Genomic DNA, 14,479 nt, shown 5'->3' with positions numbered 1-14,479 from the left:
ACACATATGTATCATGTCATTTAGTAAATCAGCATAGTTGAAACATATTTTCAAAGTGAATTATATATAGTATAAGTACCTCAAGTCATTTTTCATCAAAATTAAATAAATAAATAAATAAAAATTATGACCTAAGATTACAAAAAGAATGCAGATATCAATAAATGGATATCACACATAACTTATATTAAACTTTCTGTTTTGTGATGAATTTTAATAAGTATTCCGTAGACCAAATTTCATCAAATTCCTTCAAATTGTTTCGATCATAATACTCACAGATGTTGTCTGTGAGTATCATGATTCAAAATGTATGTTTGAGTATGATTCTCTGGTTGCATAAATGTTTTGCTAATCTATCCAATAACAAAATCTAAGATCAAGCTGAATTATATAATAATGGGTTAAATTAGAATTCTTCATTGAACTGATCATGTGTGATAATCCAAGTTTTTTTATTATTATTATTACCTCAAAAGTATTCCAAAATTTGCAACCTGAATGAAGTAAAACTACATTTATATATTAAAAGTTTTTGTAAAGGACAACAAAAATTTTTAATCAGCAACAGTGTAATATTTCATAAACATATCACTGATATCTTAGTATACATAAGAAATGCCTAGACAATAGTAGTACTAACAAAGTTTACATGGCCAATAAATTGAATTTTCGTCTTTTTTTTTTTTTTTTTTTTTTTTTTTTTTTTTTTTTTTGTACTGTCCCTTCCAGAAGTGATTGCTTACGTTAGTTCACCAGTTATTATTGTACTTCAACAGATAACCTAAAACAACAAATTCCAAAACTGCATTTATTCTGCTCGATGGTAAAATTTAACAAACTTTAGATTACACATAGGTTCTACGTTACAACAAGGCAAATTAATTATATCTGATTTATTGTGCATGTCAGAACAACATGCACATAAATGCATTTTAAAACTAATACATAATATTTCTACACTTGAACCTTATTTGAAACATTTACTGGAAATGGGGGAGGATCAGAAAAATTTAATTAAATAAAAGCACCCATGGCTGTCATACCTTTTTTAACCACATTAAATCACCAATAAAACTGATTTCATTAAATATAAAGAATGCAATAAACTTTACAACATACAGAAAGCACTAAAACCTAATATCATAAAATAACTATATAGTGTCCACTGGGTCCTGAATATAACAATATAAAAGCATTTGTTTTAATGACGGAATGAAAATTCGTTAAAGAGATTCATAATCATAAGACTGCTATCTTAACACTTAACTGAAAAAAAATATAAAAATACTCATAACAGTGAGATTCTTATTAATGAGATAACTGCAGACTTAAAGGATTCAAAATATGTAAATAACATAGAAAATATTAATAATAAAGGCATGTGTATATTTAAACAGAAGTTCAAATGGATCAGTTATTATTTATCTAATAAACAGTTTTGTGTATATAAAGTATCTAAAATGCATATAGAGAAAAATAAACAGAAACAAAATAAATTTGTTCAAATGCAACAAGTCTAATTAATACAAAATGCTAATTGAAAATACACATTGAGGTCCTTTAACATAAACACTGAAAAAGTTTATATGTAGTGAGATAAACAGTGCAGTTTCACAAAAATGTATATAAATACATTAGAATATATAAGAAAAATTATTTTTCACCTGATATGCATATCAACTTAAAAACAAATTTTTACACCATCATATAATATGATGATTTTAAATATGTATACGATATATTTATACATATAATAAAATGGATAAAACCGTACCTAACAAATGTTAAGTTTATTAAATGTTTTGTAAAGAAAACTACGTATTGGCATGAAAATCTATACAGCTCCTTAAATCAATGTATATATAATAAGAGTTTGCTTCTCTTTTCATTCTCCATAAGAACCCAAGAAGAGAAAGTGATTAATAATTTTCTAGTCCATAATTTTAATTCTGGTGGTGATAATAAAAAACTTTACAACCGTTCACCAGCCACCAACCCCTGAATTCAATCGTATGGTAAAATGACACTACTGAAGGAAAATTAAAATGGCTGGATGTGGTACCAAATATGTCACACCAGTTCTTCAACAAAACATGAAAGTTGATTAATTTTGAAACAGTCCAAAATATGAAAACATTTGGTATGTTAACACGATCTAAAAACAAAACAAAACAAAACATATTTTTAAGACTTATAAACAGCTAAAAAAAACTGTTATAAAAATGTTAGACTTTAGGCTACAGTAATAGATGACAGAAAAGTTCCTAACCTGAAAGTCAAGGCAATGTTTAATGCACTGCTTCGTGAAGGCACAATTATATCACATAATAATGTGTGCTTAAAAAATAAAGCATTTGTATAATTCGTAGTGCATTTATAATAATTATAAAATTATTAATAATAATTTATAATAGATAATTATAAATGGACAATATTTATAATTATCCTTTTCTTTCTAAACTTATTGCCATTTTCAACAAAGAATTACATAATGTTCTTCCTACAATATTATTATAATACTGTTGAGATAACTATAGTTAATGTTAAAATTAATGAATAAGATAAAATATTCACATATTCCTTAAGAGTATTTTTTATTTTATTTTTTATAACAATTAAAAGCAATGAATAACTCAACTATAAGTTTCGAGTGTCCTGCTGCTTAAGTGGTCTTCAATGTCAAGTTTTCCCTTTGAGAAAAATATATCTAGTGCTCAACGTAAATTCAGAAAAAGAGAAATATAGTTTTAGTTTAGTGAACTCATCCCTTCCATTTTACAATCAGATTATGGAAATTACACTTTATTAGAAAATATAGAGTGATGAAAGCATCTGTATCCAGGATTACTTATAAAACAAGTACAATGATTTCAATAAACTAAAAAAAACTGAATAAAATAAAACTGCTAATAGAGATATGTGGCACAGTTAATAGATAATAACTGACATTTTTCTTCTATATTTTACACTAATAAAATTATAGTTCACCATTTTCATTCCTTCAGAGATAAAAAGTCCATATCCAAAATCTTGCAATTGCAGCACTATATCATTGAGATTCAAATTAAATATTAATAACAGCTAGATCTTGATAAACACAATTTGCTTTTGGTCATGACCTATCAGGACTCAACATTTGACAAATCTCTTAAAACTTCTAATATGAAAAGATACTGCACGCTTGGTGTACTTGACATAAATATTTTTAAAAAAATTCTTTAAATATAAAAAGATATCACTGTTTTCAAAATATCTATTTTGATATTGTGTTCCCAATATCAAAATGTTTAGAGGAGCATCTGATCCTGAAATTATTTCTGAAATCAAGACTAACAGCATTACAAGAAGTCCACTATAACTAAGAGAATACTAGTTTTGGCTATGCTATACTACTCATGAAGTCAAGTATTTTTATATATTCTTGTAAATATTACAAATTAAATTGAATATTTACTTCAAATTCACACACTATTACTGCAACTCTGAATTTCCTCCAGTTCATACTTACTCAATTACATTAGAAAAAAATGCTTGTCAAAAAAAGGCACCTTACTTTTTTTTAATTAATCAAAAAACATAGCATTTTATAAGATTTCTTTCTTTCTTTTTTTTTTTTTTTTTTTTGCAGATTTCTGATGATCTTACATTAATAAAAAGAGCACTGAACTATCAAAGGATGCTAGTGGACTCCATGTTCAGGAAATAAACCATACGATCTGTCCAATGAAAACATATAAAAGTCGAATGACAGAAGGTGGATATGATGACTGATCATTAGTATACAGCATGTATCCACATGCAGGAGGACAAACTGGAGTAAAACTTTCTGCAAAATAAAATAAATTTTAACTGTCAATTTCAGCTGATGAAAAGAGACTACATTTTCAGGGATAATAAATAAATAATGCTATGATTTGGCTAACTTGTGTTAAAAGTCAAAAAAAGTCATTAAAATTTTTATTACAATAAATATAACAATAATATATAATGAAAATTACCTTAACAAGCAGTTTGAATATTGCTGTCAAGAGAAATAACACATCAGTGTGTTCTATCAACTGTGTGCTCTCAAATTATCTTGCAAACAGAAATAGATGCAAAACCAGTTAAATATCCAACAAAGAGGGTCAGATAAAGATTTTCATATCTTCAATAGGACTGGATCCCAAGCTTTTATAATTAATTTTACACACAATTATTTTAGGGAAGGCAAGAGAGCACATTATTTCTACTGTTATTCACCATCTATACTGTATAACAATATGAAGGAAAGTGGCATTAAACCTGATATCAAAATTAGAGATGTTAATCTCAGCTTTTCACTTTATACAGATGATATACTCCTAAATAAATCCTGTACAAATCTGCAGAATAAATTTGGTATGAAAATCAGTAATAAATGACAAAGACAATGAAAATAAGCAGAAACATTGAAAACATCAACTGCATCCTGAATGAAGACCTTATAAAACATGCAAAACACTTTAGCTATTTAGGCAATTCTTAGTGAAGATGGCACATTAAATATAGAGAAACAGATGACATAATTAGTAAAACTGGTATGGTAGGAAGTCAAATGAATAAATTTATATGGAATAAGAGAGAAATCAGTCAAAATACTAAACTAACTGTAACCAAGACAGTATTCAAACAATTTTAACATATGAAGTCAAGAGCAGGGTTAGAAATAAAACACTTGATCAAAAACTGGAGAACACAGATATGAGATTTCTGAGAAAGATTAGAGGAGTGAATAGATGCATCAATGGTAGTATCATGTTAAAAACAAGGATATTAGGAAAGAAATTGGCACTGTTAGCATTCAGAAATGTGTTAGCAGAGCTAATCGCAGGTGGTATGGTTACTTAAACAGAATGGAAGAAGAAAGATTAGCAAAGAGAGTGTTTTTCTGCTAGGATTGGAAGAAAAACCCAGAGAAAGACCAAAATCTAGGTGGATTGATATTAAAAAGTGTCTTAGAGGAAATATAAGATGTGATAATTGCCGCATCTGATAATTATGCAACAATAACTATGTAGTGGCTAGAGGGCTACTACATAGTTATTGTTGGTAAAGGTAAAATATAACATTATAAAAATATAGGAAGTATTAATCAAAATTTTTTATTTAATATTATAGTATATGTTGTTTTTCCCTAAAAATTGACAGTTAACTATTTTTGATATTTACATAAAATGAGAATTCCCCCAAACTTTTTTTTTTGGGGGGGGAGGAGGAGAGAATCGTTCTGACTTAGGTTAGGCCAGCGTAAAAGTGCTTCACAACTTCCGTTGAAAAGGATTAATATTTAAAATTGCTTCTGTGGAGAAGACAAGCTTCATCCTACTGGATATTGTGTTAATACTATGCTGTGCCAGACCAGACTTTTGAGGTTTCATGTATTCAGTATAATACTGATGTTCATTAATTCTTTTTTCCCCACAGAATGGCCTGTGTGTCCAAAGTATGTGCTCACTGTCCATGAAAGTATCTGTAAAAGAGACACAAGGCATTAACTGAATATCTGTGTGTGAGAGAGAGGGATCATTAATTAGCTGGATTGTCCTCTTCTGGATAGAACTGAGCAATCGTAAAGAGAATTTTGGTGCACCACCCCAAATATGGAGCAATATTCCATGGTTGGGGGATTTAGGATTTGTATTGAGTTAGCATCTGTGAAGGTATGAAGTAGTCTTGTAGGTAAAGTACACCAAGTTATTTGGCAGCTGCAGAAGCTACAATTGAAATGTGTTTGTGCCAGGAAAGATCAGAGGTGTAGGTTAAAGAAGGGAAATCTCATCATGTTTGGATTTCTCAGTATCATTGAAGGTAAGGGAGAGGGAAGGGAGCTTTTTCTTGTGAGAGATCAGAGACAGGACTCAGTTTTGGAGGCATTGAAGTCTACAAGGTTGTCCATGTCCCATTGGGATATAGCTAGAAGGTTGGTATTTGAGCCACTGGTCACAGTGGATCTTGAGGATTTCTAATACTTGAGTACTATAAAGGCTTGCCAAATGAAAAGGAGGAATGGAGTGTACTGTCATCAGCAAAGCTATGGATAGGATTGGAAATCTGTGTACTTCCAGGAGTACTCCTGCATTGGTGGGGAGATCATGGGAGAGGACACAGTCTACCATGACACATACTGAGTGGCCAGTGAGAAAGTTGGCGATTCAGTTGTAGAGTGTGAAGGCAGACCATAGGATGGCAGTTTGCTAAGTGGGCTCCTGTGCCAAACACAATCAAATGCCTTTGAAATGTTGAGGACAACCATATAAGTTTTTCAAAATTTTTCCATGGCTTGAGTCCAGAGATGGGTCATGAAAGCAAGAAAATCAGCTGCGGATTGCAAGCGGTGGAATGTGTACTGCTGGTCTCTGTCAAGCCACTTCTATATACAATCTCTTACCAGCTTTTCCAAAATCTTCATCACCACTCCAGAGATACTGACATGTCAGTAGCTCGACACATCAGTCTTCGCACCACTTTGCACAATGGGATTATCACACATCTCTTACCACTCCTGTGACATCTTCCCTGTTCTGAGGCTCAAATTATATAACCTGGTCAAAGGAACAGCCAGTTTAGCTAAACACTCTTTTATCATCCATGCTGAATCCCATCACCTCCTATTGTCAAATTCTTATTTAGTTTTTGTGCAACAGCTATAATACCTCCTCCTAACAGACCTGAGTTTCTTCCAGTGAAGAGGTAGCAGTGAGATCAGTGTTGTGTATGCCTGTTACTAGCTTTTATCAAAATAGGCACTCATTAGTTGAACGATCATATCTTCATCTGTCCAGTGGTTAAATTCTAAACGAATAAGCTATGGAGCCCTTAAAATAAGGATCATAAATGTGAGACTATTGCTAGATTGTTGCAACATTTTCTTAAAAATTTTATTTATTTATTCTGGTGGAGTTAAAGCCATCAGGCCTTCTCTTCCACACCACCAGAAACATTAAATACAAATACAGATACAAATTCTGTGTTTCTGTGGATGCATTACAGACTTCTTTCTCCTCACAAACTACCACAAATTGTCATTACAAACTCGTTTCATATTATCACTGTCAACCGAGCTATTTTTCCATTTTAAAAAGGCACCAATATACTTATCCATAGTTGATATAGTAGGCCTACATAAACAAAAATATTACACGACTTTCTTTGTGCTTCTCACAATCATGAACTCTGATAAACAACTGCTAATCTGCTGTTCTATTGTTGATTACTGACTTGCTGACAGTCATTTACCAACCAGCAAGGACAAAGTATCGCTACGAGTCTGTCAAAATTCTGCTACACTAGGCTGCAATAATGTTTGCTTGTCAACTGCTGCAAGATAACGCATTACAGGAAGCGCCAAACCTCCCCGTCCCTTTCATCATGCATTTGTAATCAGGTGACTGTTGATAATGACTTTATACACACATTCAAAACTGTAAGCAATTGTTGAATAATAATAATAATACAATAATGTAGGCATAATCACCATAAATGGAGAAAAGTCACAAAACAGAAAAATATTCCAGGTCCAGTGCATAAAAAAAAGTTCTGGAGCCAGGTCCCCGCAGGGCTGTCCTGGCTGAATTTAACCACTGCATTTGTCACATATACCATCTACATTCAGCAAGTTATTCTTTCTTTTACTTGCAGCATAATGATAGAATTCATTCATGTTTTCTTTAGCATCCAGTTTCTTTTCATACGATAGTTATAACTCTTCTGGGCTGCTCCCTCATAATTTTCGTAACCGAAAGACCATGCTCTGGATACATGCCACAGAATACGGTGGAAGAAAGCTACAGTAATACACCGTAGCAAATTCAAATTTGAAAGACTTTTCATGGAATCAGTCTCAGCCCTAAGAAACATGCCAAACCTCAACAAATTTGGTTGCATGAGACTGCCCAAAATTTGGGAGACAAACATCAGAAGACCTTCAGCCCAATGGCCAAGAATACCTACATAGCCCCCTCAAGGACACCATCAGGCCTTTTGGGAGAAATAATAGCGTCCTTGCTTCTTCCTCATTTACTGTGTGTAGTGTCTGCATGCATGTGTCTTTATTTTAAGTTCCTGTGAAGATGGCAATGTGACGTTGCCGAAATATTGGAAATATTTATTAAAGTTTAATTTAATTTATATTCTATTGTACATTGTAAATTCCTTAAGTTATTTAATATGCATGTTTATTAATATAATAATTTCTAGCTCATGGCAACCATTTTTAATTGGTAAACAGATTGTTATATGCACTTTGTATTCTTGTTCTCTGATTTGCTTGTTTCTACACACTGATGATTAAAGTTAATTACTGTGGTTCTCATGTAATTTGTTGTTCATGGACAGTAGTTTGCTGAAGTGGCCACTATTATTCCTCCACTTTCTCCAAAATCATTAGAAAAAGAGTCACTGCTAACCAGCACCCTTTTACAGCCTATCTTGAAACTCAACAAATCAACTTCTCTGTCCTTTTTCATTACACATACTGAAGCATAAATTCAAGCTTCAGCTGTTCAACCAACATGTGAACAGATTCCTCCTTTTTTCTTCTTTCCTACACAGCACTAATGTGCTTTAGGTCTTGTAGCCTTTCATGTGTGGATCAGATATATATATATATGTAATAAATTTTTGAACTTGGGGATATTGTATATTAGGATAACCAAGTTATTTTATAAACTTGGTTATAAAATAACCAAGAGCTTTACCCACTTTTACAATGAGTTGCCCTGGTGGTGTACCATCTTTAGACTTGAACTTTGTTTCAGGTGCAAACTTAATTGTTTGCTTGTGCTTAAGGGTAAAAGCTGTATAACTGAGAGGAGACCTCCACATAGCTTTTAAAGGAATGCGGAGAACCGACCAGGGCTTCTGACCTAATGTCCAATCCTCACCTTCTCGTGGTGCACACTGTTGGGTATCTACTTTGATACTGAACGAACGAGGATGGGCTGGCAATCTGGGATTTAGCCGACCAAATTGTATTCTTATTGGTTAAACCAAAATAAAAAATGATGGTACAACATGACAAAATTTCATGCCGACTGGGGCGTCGCCCGGTTAAACAAGGCCCCCCGTTGTTTTCGCCAGGGAACCAGGGCGAACAGCGAAAAGTCAGCTACTGGAACAAATCTGAAAACAAACCCCAACTCAACATCACCAGAGTTAAAGATCGGTACTATCAACGTAAGAAGCCTGAATGGCAAAGAAATGGAGCTAGCTGAGGAATTAGATAAGTACCATATCGACATAATAGGGGTGACTGAAACAAAAAAGACCAAAACTGGTGAGATCTTTCTGAGCAATAAATACAAAATGTTATATTCAGGCAATGACAATCAAGGAAAAGAAGGAGTAGCCATAGTATTCAACACAAAATATAAGGCTAATCTTCTTGAATGGCAGGCAGTCTCAAGTAGAGTAATGTGGGCAAATATGAGAATGGGGAACTCGACAATGAGACTTATTTGTGCCTATGGTCCCACAGAAGGTTCTACTAAAGTAGAAGTGGAGGAATTTTTTGAGGCTTTAGAAAAAGCAACTGACACAATGAAAAAGGAAAAGTTGGTCCTTGTTGGGGATCTAAATAGCAGAGTAGGAAATGATTGTGAGACACAAAAATATTTTGGGAAAATTTGGAGAAAAGAGCAAAGCTAATAATAATGGCAAATACCTGCTGGATTTCTGCTCAGGACATGGACTGGTTATTACTAACACCATATTCCAACATAAAAATGTGCACAAATTCACATGGAGAGAAGAGGCAAGGAATAAGAAAAGTCTCATTGACTATGTTATTGTTGATAGTGATGTTTTCCCACTGGTGCAGGACACCAGAGTGTACAGAGGATTTCAAATTGGAAGTGATCATTATTTAGTCTTGAGCAGGATAAAATTGAATTTCATATTGAAAAGAATAACATGTAATAAAGTTTTAAAGCGAATAAAAGTTGAGCAGCTCTCAGATGTGAACTGTAGACTAAAATACACAAAGAATATTGGAGAAAAAATGAAAGAGTTTGAGAATAGGAATCAAACCTTAGAGATTCAGTGGCAAACTCTGAAGAAAACATTGATTGATTCAGCTAGAGAGGCATGTGGTGAAGTTGTCTGCATGGATAGAAAAATTAGAACTCCATGGCGGACACAGGAAGTTAAAGAAGAAAGCATATCAAAAGTTCCTGTCAAATAGTCAGCTTGTGCTCTTAGAGAATACAGAGACAAATGCAAGAATGCTAAACACTGTGTAAAACTAGCTGAACAAAAGTCATGGGAGGACTTTGGCAAGAATATAGAAAATAAATATCAAGAAGGTGGTGGCAAAATATTCTGGAGGTTGTTGAAGAAGCTTAGGAATGGAGGAAAGAGTGCTGTAAAAAGAGTTAGAGATGATAAAGGTGACATGAAAACAGGAGAAAAAGATATCCTTGAAGTATGGAGTAATTACTTTGAAAAACTGCTAAATGAAACAAGCAGTGATGACAGCACAGTGGTAAAAAACACTGACCAGGCATGCAGGCAGGAATACATATCGATAGTTGAAGTAGAAAAAGCCATCAAAGGCTTGAAATGTGGAAAGGCAACAGGAGTAGATGATATTCGACCAGAAATACTGAACTATGGTGGTATAAGAGTCTTACAGTGGCTGCACTACATAGTTCAGAAAGCCTGGACAGAAGGACGAATTCTCGATGATTGGAGTAGAGCTCTCATAGTACCCATATATAAAAAGGGAAATAAAACTGAATGTGAGAATTACAGAGGTATTTCCCTACTGAGTGTTCTTGGCAAGATCTATGCAAGTATACTTGAGAAACGATTGAGAAGAATTGTGGAAGAAAAGCTTGGTGAAGAACAAGCTGGATTCAGGCCAAATAGAGGCTGCCAAGATCAGATCTTCACTTTACGACAAATAGTCCTCAAAACATGGGAATATAACAAAGTTCTGTATTTAAGTTTTGTCGATTTGGAAAAGGCATATGACAAGGTGCCAAGAGAGAAGCTATTCAATACACTACAGTTATATGGTGTCAATGGGGCATATCAATATTATATCAAGCAATACTTAGTCTTTATTTGAGTTGTAAGTCAGCAGTTAGAATTGAAGGAAGTATAGGAAGATGGTTTAACGTTAAATCTGGTGTGAGACAAGGATGTACATTATCCCCTCTGTTATTCATTATCTATATGGATCACATTATGAAGGAAAGTGGTATTAAATATGATATCAAAATTGGAGATGATAATGTCAGCTCTTTGCTTTATGCAGATGTTATACTTCTAAATAAATCTGCTACAAGTCTGCAAGATTCTCTGACTAAATTGAATAACTGTTGTAATAGATATGGTATGAAGGTCAACAATAAAAAAACAAAGACAATGAAAATAGGCAGAATCATTGAAAATGTCAACTGTGTTGTGAATGGAGAACTTGTGGAACAAGTAAAACATTTCAGCTACCTTAGGCATGATTTTTAGTGAAGATGTTAAATTAAATATAGAAATAGATAACAGAATCAGCAAAGCTGGTATGGTGGGAAGTCAATTGAATAAATTCATAAGGAATAAGAGAGAAATTAGTCAGAACACTAAATTAGCAGTATACAAGACAGTGTTCAAACCAGTTTTAACTTATGGTTTTCTCATATCTGTGGACTAGAGATCACAGATATGAGAGTCCTGAGAAAGATTAGAGGCATGACGAGATGACATCGATGGCAATATCATATTAAAAACGAGGATATTAGGAAAGAACTTGACATTGTCAGTATCCAGGAATGCGTTAGCAGAGCTAATCTCAGGTGGTATGGTCACTTAAACAGAATGGGCGAAGAAAGATTAGCAAAACAAGTGTTCTCTGCCAGGTTGGCAGGAAAACGACCTAGAGGAAGACCAAGATATAGGTGGATTGATACGGTACAAAGTGCCTTAGACGATAGAAACATAAGATCTGATAATGTTGGAGTCTTGACAAGTAACAGACTGATTTGGAGGAAAATTGTAGATAGGAAGTTAGTAATGATGTAATTTTTTTCATGTAATTCTATCATATCCTGTACACCCCTTGAGGGTACATGGCAGGAATTTGATGATGATGATGATATATATATATATATATATATATATAAAATAACATATAAATCGTCATACGTCATTAATTCACGATGAAGAGAAAATTCTCGAAAAAGGTCTAAATTTTGTATTGCCACCAGAATGCATTCCTAAAGAACTACTTTTAACTAAGATGGAGAAAGCAGCTTCGCTACTTCCTACCGCAGATGCTAGTTTACTTCACACAGAAGCAATTCTTGCAATTAACAATGCAAAACCTCCTTCTGATAATATATCCCCTGGTGAGAGACTTGCAATTAAGAATCTCAGAATTAACAAGGACATCATCATCTTAAAAGCTGATAAGGGGAATGCTACTGTAGTTCTAGATAAAACAGACTACCGAGAAAAAATCTTAACATTGTTAGAGTCAGATAGTTATTCGGAAATTGAGAGAAATATACAATAGAACCAATAATCTCCTACAAAAGACCACTGAAATTCCATGAAATACACGGCTTTCCATCCGTTCTTTACACCCACTGATTCCAAGGTTATATGGTCTCCATAAGGTACACAAAGAAAACTATCCACTGAGACCTATAGTAGACAGCATTGACTCACCCACATACAGGTTATCCAAATATTTGGTGTCATCGTTAAAAGGTTATGCAGGAAAATCTTCTTCTTATATTAAAAACTCAACAGATTTTGTCTCTAAAATCAAGGACTTAAAACTCAAATCTTCTGACATCATGGTGAGCTTTGATGAAGTAACACTCTTTACCAACATTCCGACACATGAAGTTCTCCATATTTTAAAGAACAAGATTTCAAATAAAATGTTCTCTCTGCTATCTCACTGTGTAAACTCTGGCTATTTTGAATTCGAGGGTAAACTTTATAAACAGGTCAAAGGATTAGCTATGGGAAGCCCACTCTCTCCTATATTAGCCAACATTTTTTTCGAGGATTGTGAACAAAAGGCAATCTCCTCTTTTAGTTTAAAACCAAGAATTTGGCTTAGATATGTGGATGATATATTCCTCATATGGGAGCATGGTATTGAGAATCTTCACATGTTTTTCAACCACTTAAACAACCTCCATCAGGATATCAAATTGACCATGGAGATTAAAGAAAATAGTTCCTTCTGTTTCCTAGATGTTAAACTCACAAAGAGACGCCTGGATCAATAAAAGTCTCTATATTTAGAAAGCCAACACACACGGACAGATATTTTCATGCGTCCTCACTTCACCATCCAGCGCAAAAGTTGGGTATTATATCAACTCTTGCGAATCGTGCAAGATCTGTACTGTCAGATGAAGAAGAACTAAAAAAAGAACTACAACATCTGAAATGGACCTTTAAAAGCAATGGCTACTCTTTAAAAAGTATCAACAAACAATTATCCCATCGTCAACATAGAGACACAGGATGACTCCAAAGGTTATATCTCCTTGCCATATATCAGCACACTATCCAATAAACTGAGTAGAATCTTAAAGAAATTTAACATACAAACGTGCTTCGTGACTCTTCCAAAAATAAGATCAAGTTTCAGCAACTACAAACAATCCCACAACCTTCTACAATTCCCAGGTGTATACAAAGTCACATGCGAGTGTTGAAAACCTTACTATGGTCAAATGTAGAAATCTATCCTCCTACGTCTCGAGGAACACCAGAGACACAGTGCTTACAAGAGAACCAGAGCTACTGCCCTATCAGGCCATGTCCTGTTTTCAATAAACACGAATAACGAAAGCCGCCAACATGAAGTAAATTGGTCAACAACTTCAAACCTACATATTTGCCATGATGAGGTAGAACGCCGCATTGTCGAGTCAAAAGAAATCACCTTGGGCCCTCTTCATATGAACAATAATCTCAGCTATAATTTGCCTGACTCTTTCAGCTCTACTATCAGATACTGGAGATCGCGTGGTTCCACACACGCACAAGTGTACAACAATAGAACTTTAACACGGACTACAGCTCAAGTTCATAATAACTGTAATTTACAGTCGAATATTATAGCTTTATAATTGTATAGCTTTAGAGTGTCTCAATGTTTTTTAAGTGTCTTTTAATAGCTTTCTATGTTCTTAACACCTGATGAAGTCAATTCCGACGAAACATGTTGCGTTTTCAAATAAATCTCAATTTGTTATAATTCTCAGTTTTTTAGTCAGTTTATATTAAAATGAACATATCCAACCTTCGAGTTAATAGTAATAGTTATATATATATATATATATATATATATATATATATATATATCTGATTTGCTCACAGTTCTGGCCTATTCAAATTATTTTGCAACTAATGTCAGTTGCATTCCTTATTACCATGTTATTTTTGCACCATTACCATTGTCATTAACATAAAGACTGAATAGCAGTAGAGTTTT

The 14,479-nt window shown here is 33.5% G+C and overlaps 1 protein-coding gene across 1 annotated transcript in view; it reads right to left on the bottom strand.

The window, feature by feature from the left end:
- Window positions 1-2,544: 2,544 nt before the first annotated feature.
- Lac (septate junction protein lachesin) overlaps window positions 2,545-14,479 on the bottom strand; it is a 122,412-nt gene continuing 110,477 nt past the window's right edge. Inside the window, exon 7 of the mRNA XM_090392681.1 lies at window positions 2,545-3,829. Coding sequence (XP_090248807.1) covers window positions 3,699-3,829 — 131 coding nt within the window. The 3' untranslated portion in view covers window positions 2,545-3,698. The remainder of the gene's footprint in view (window positions 3,830-14,479) is intronic.

This window comes from Typopeltis vanoorti, chromosome 5, assembly GCF_054136105.1.
Source record: "Typopeltis vanoorti isolate ZY-2024b chromosome 5, IOZ_Tvanoo_1.0, whole genome shotgun sequence".
NCBI classification, from domain to species: Eukaryota; Metazoa; Arthropoda; class Arachnida; order Uropygi; family Thelyphonidae; genus Typopeltis; species Typopeltis vanoorti.
Note: the sequence above shows the minus strand (reverse complement) of the source record. Positions and strands in the feature narration are given on the sequence as shown.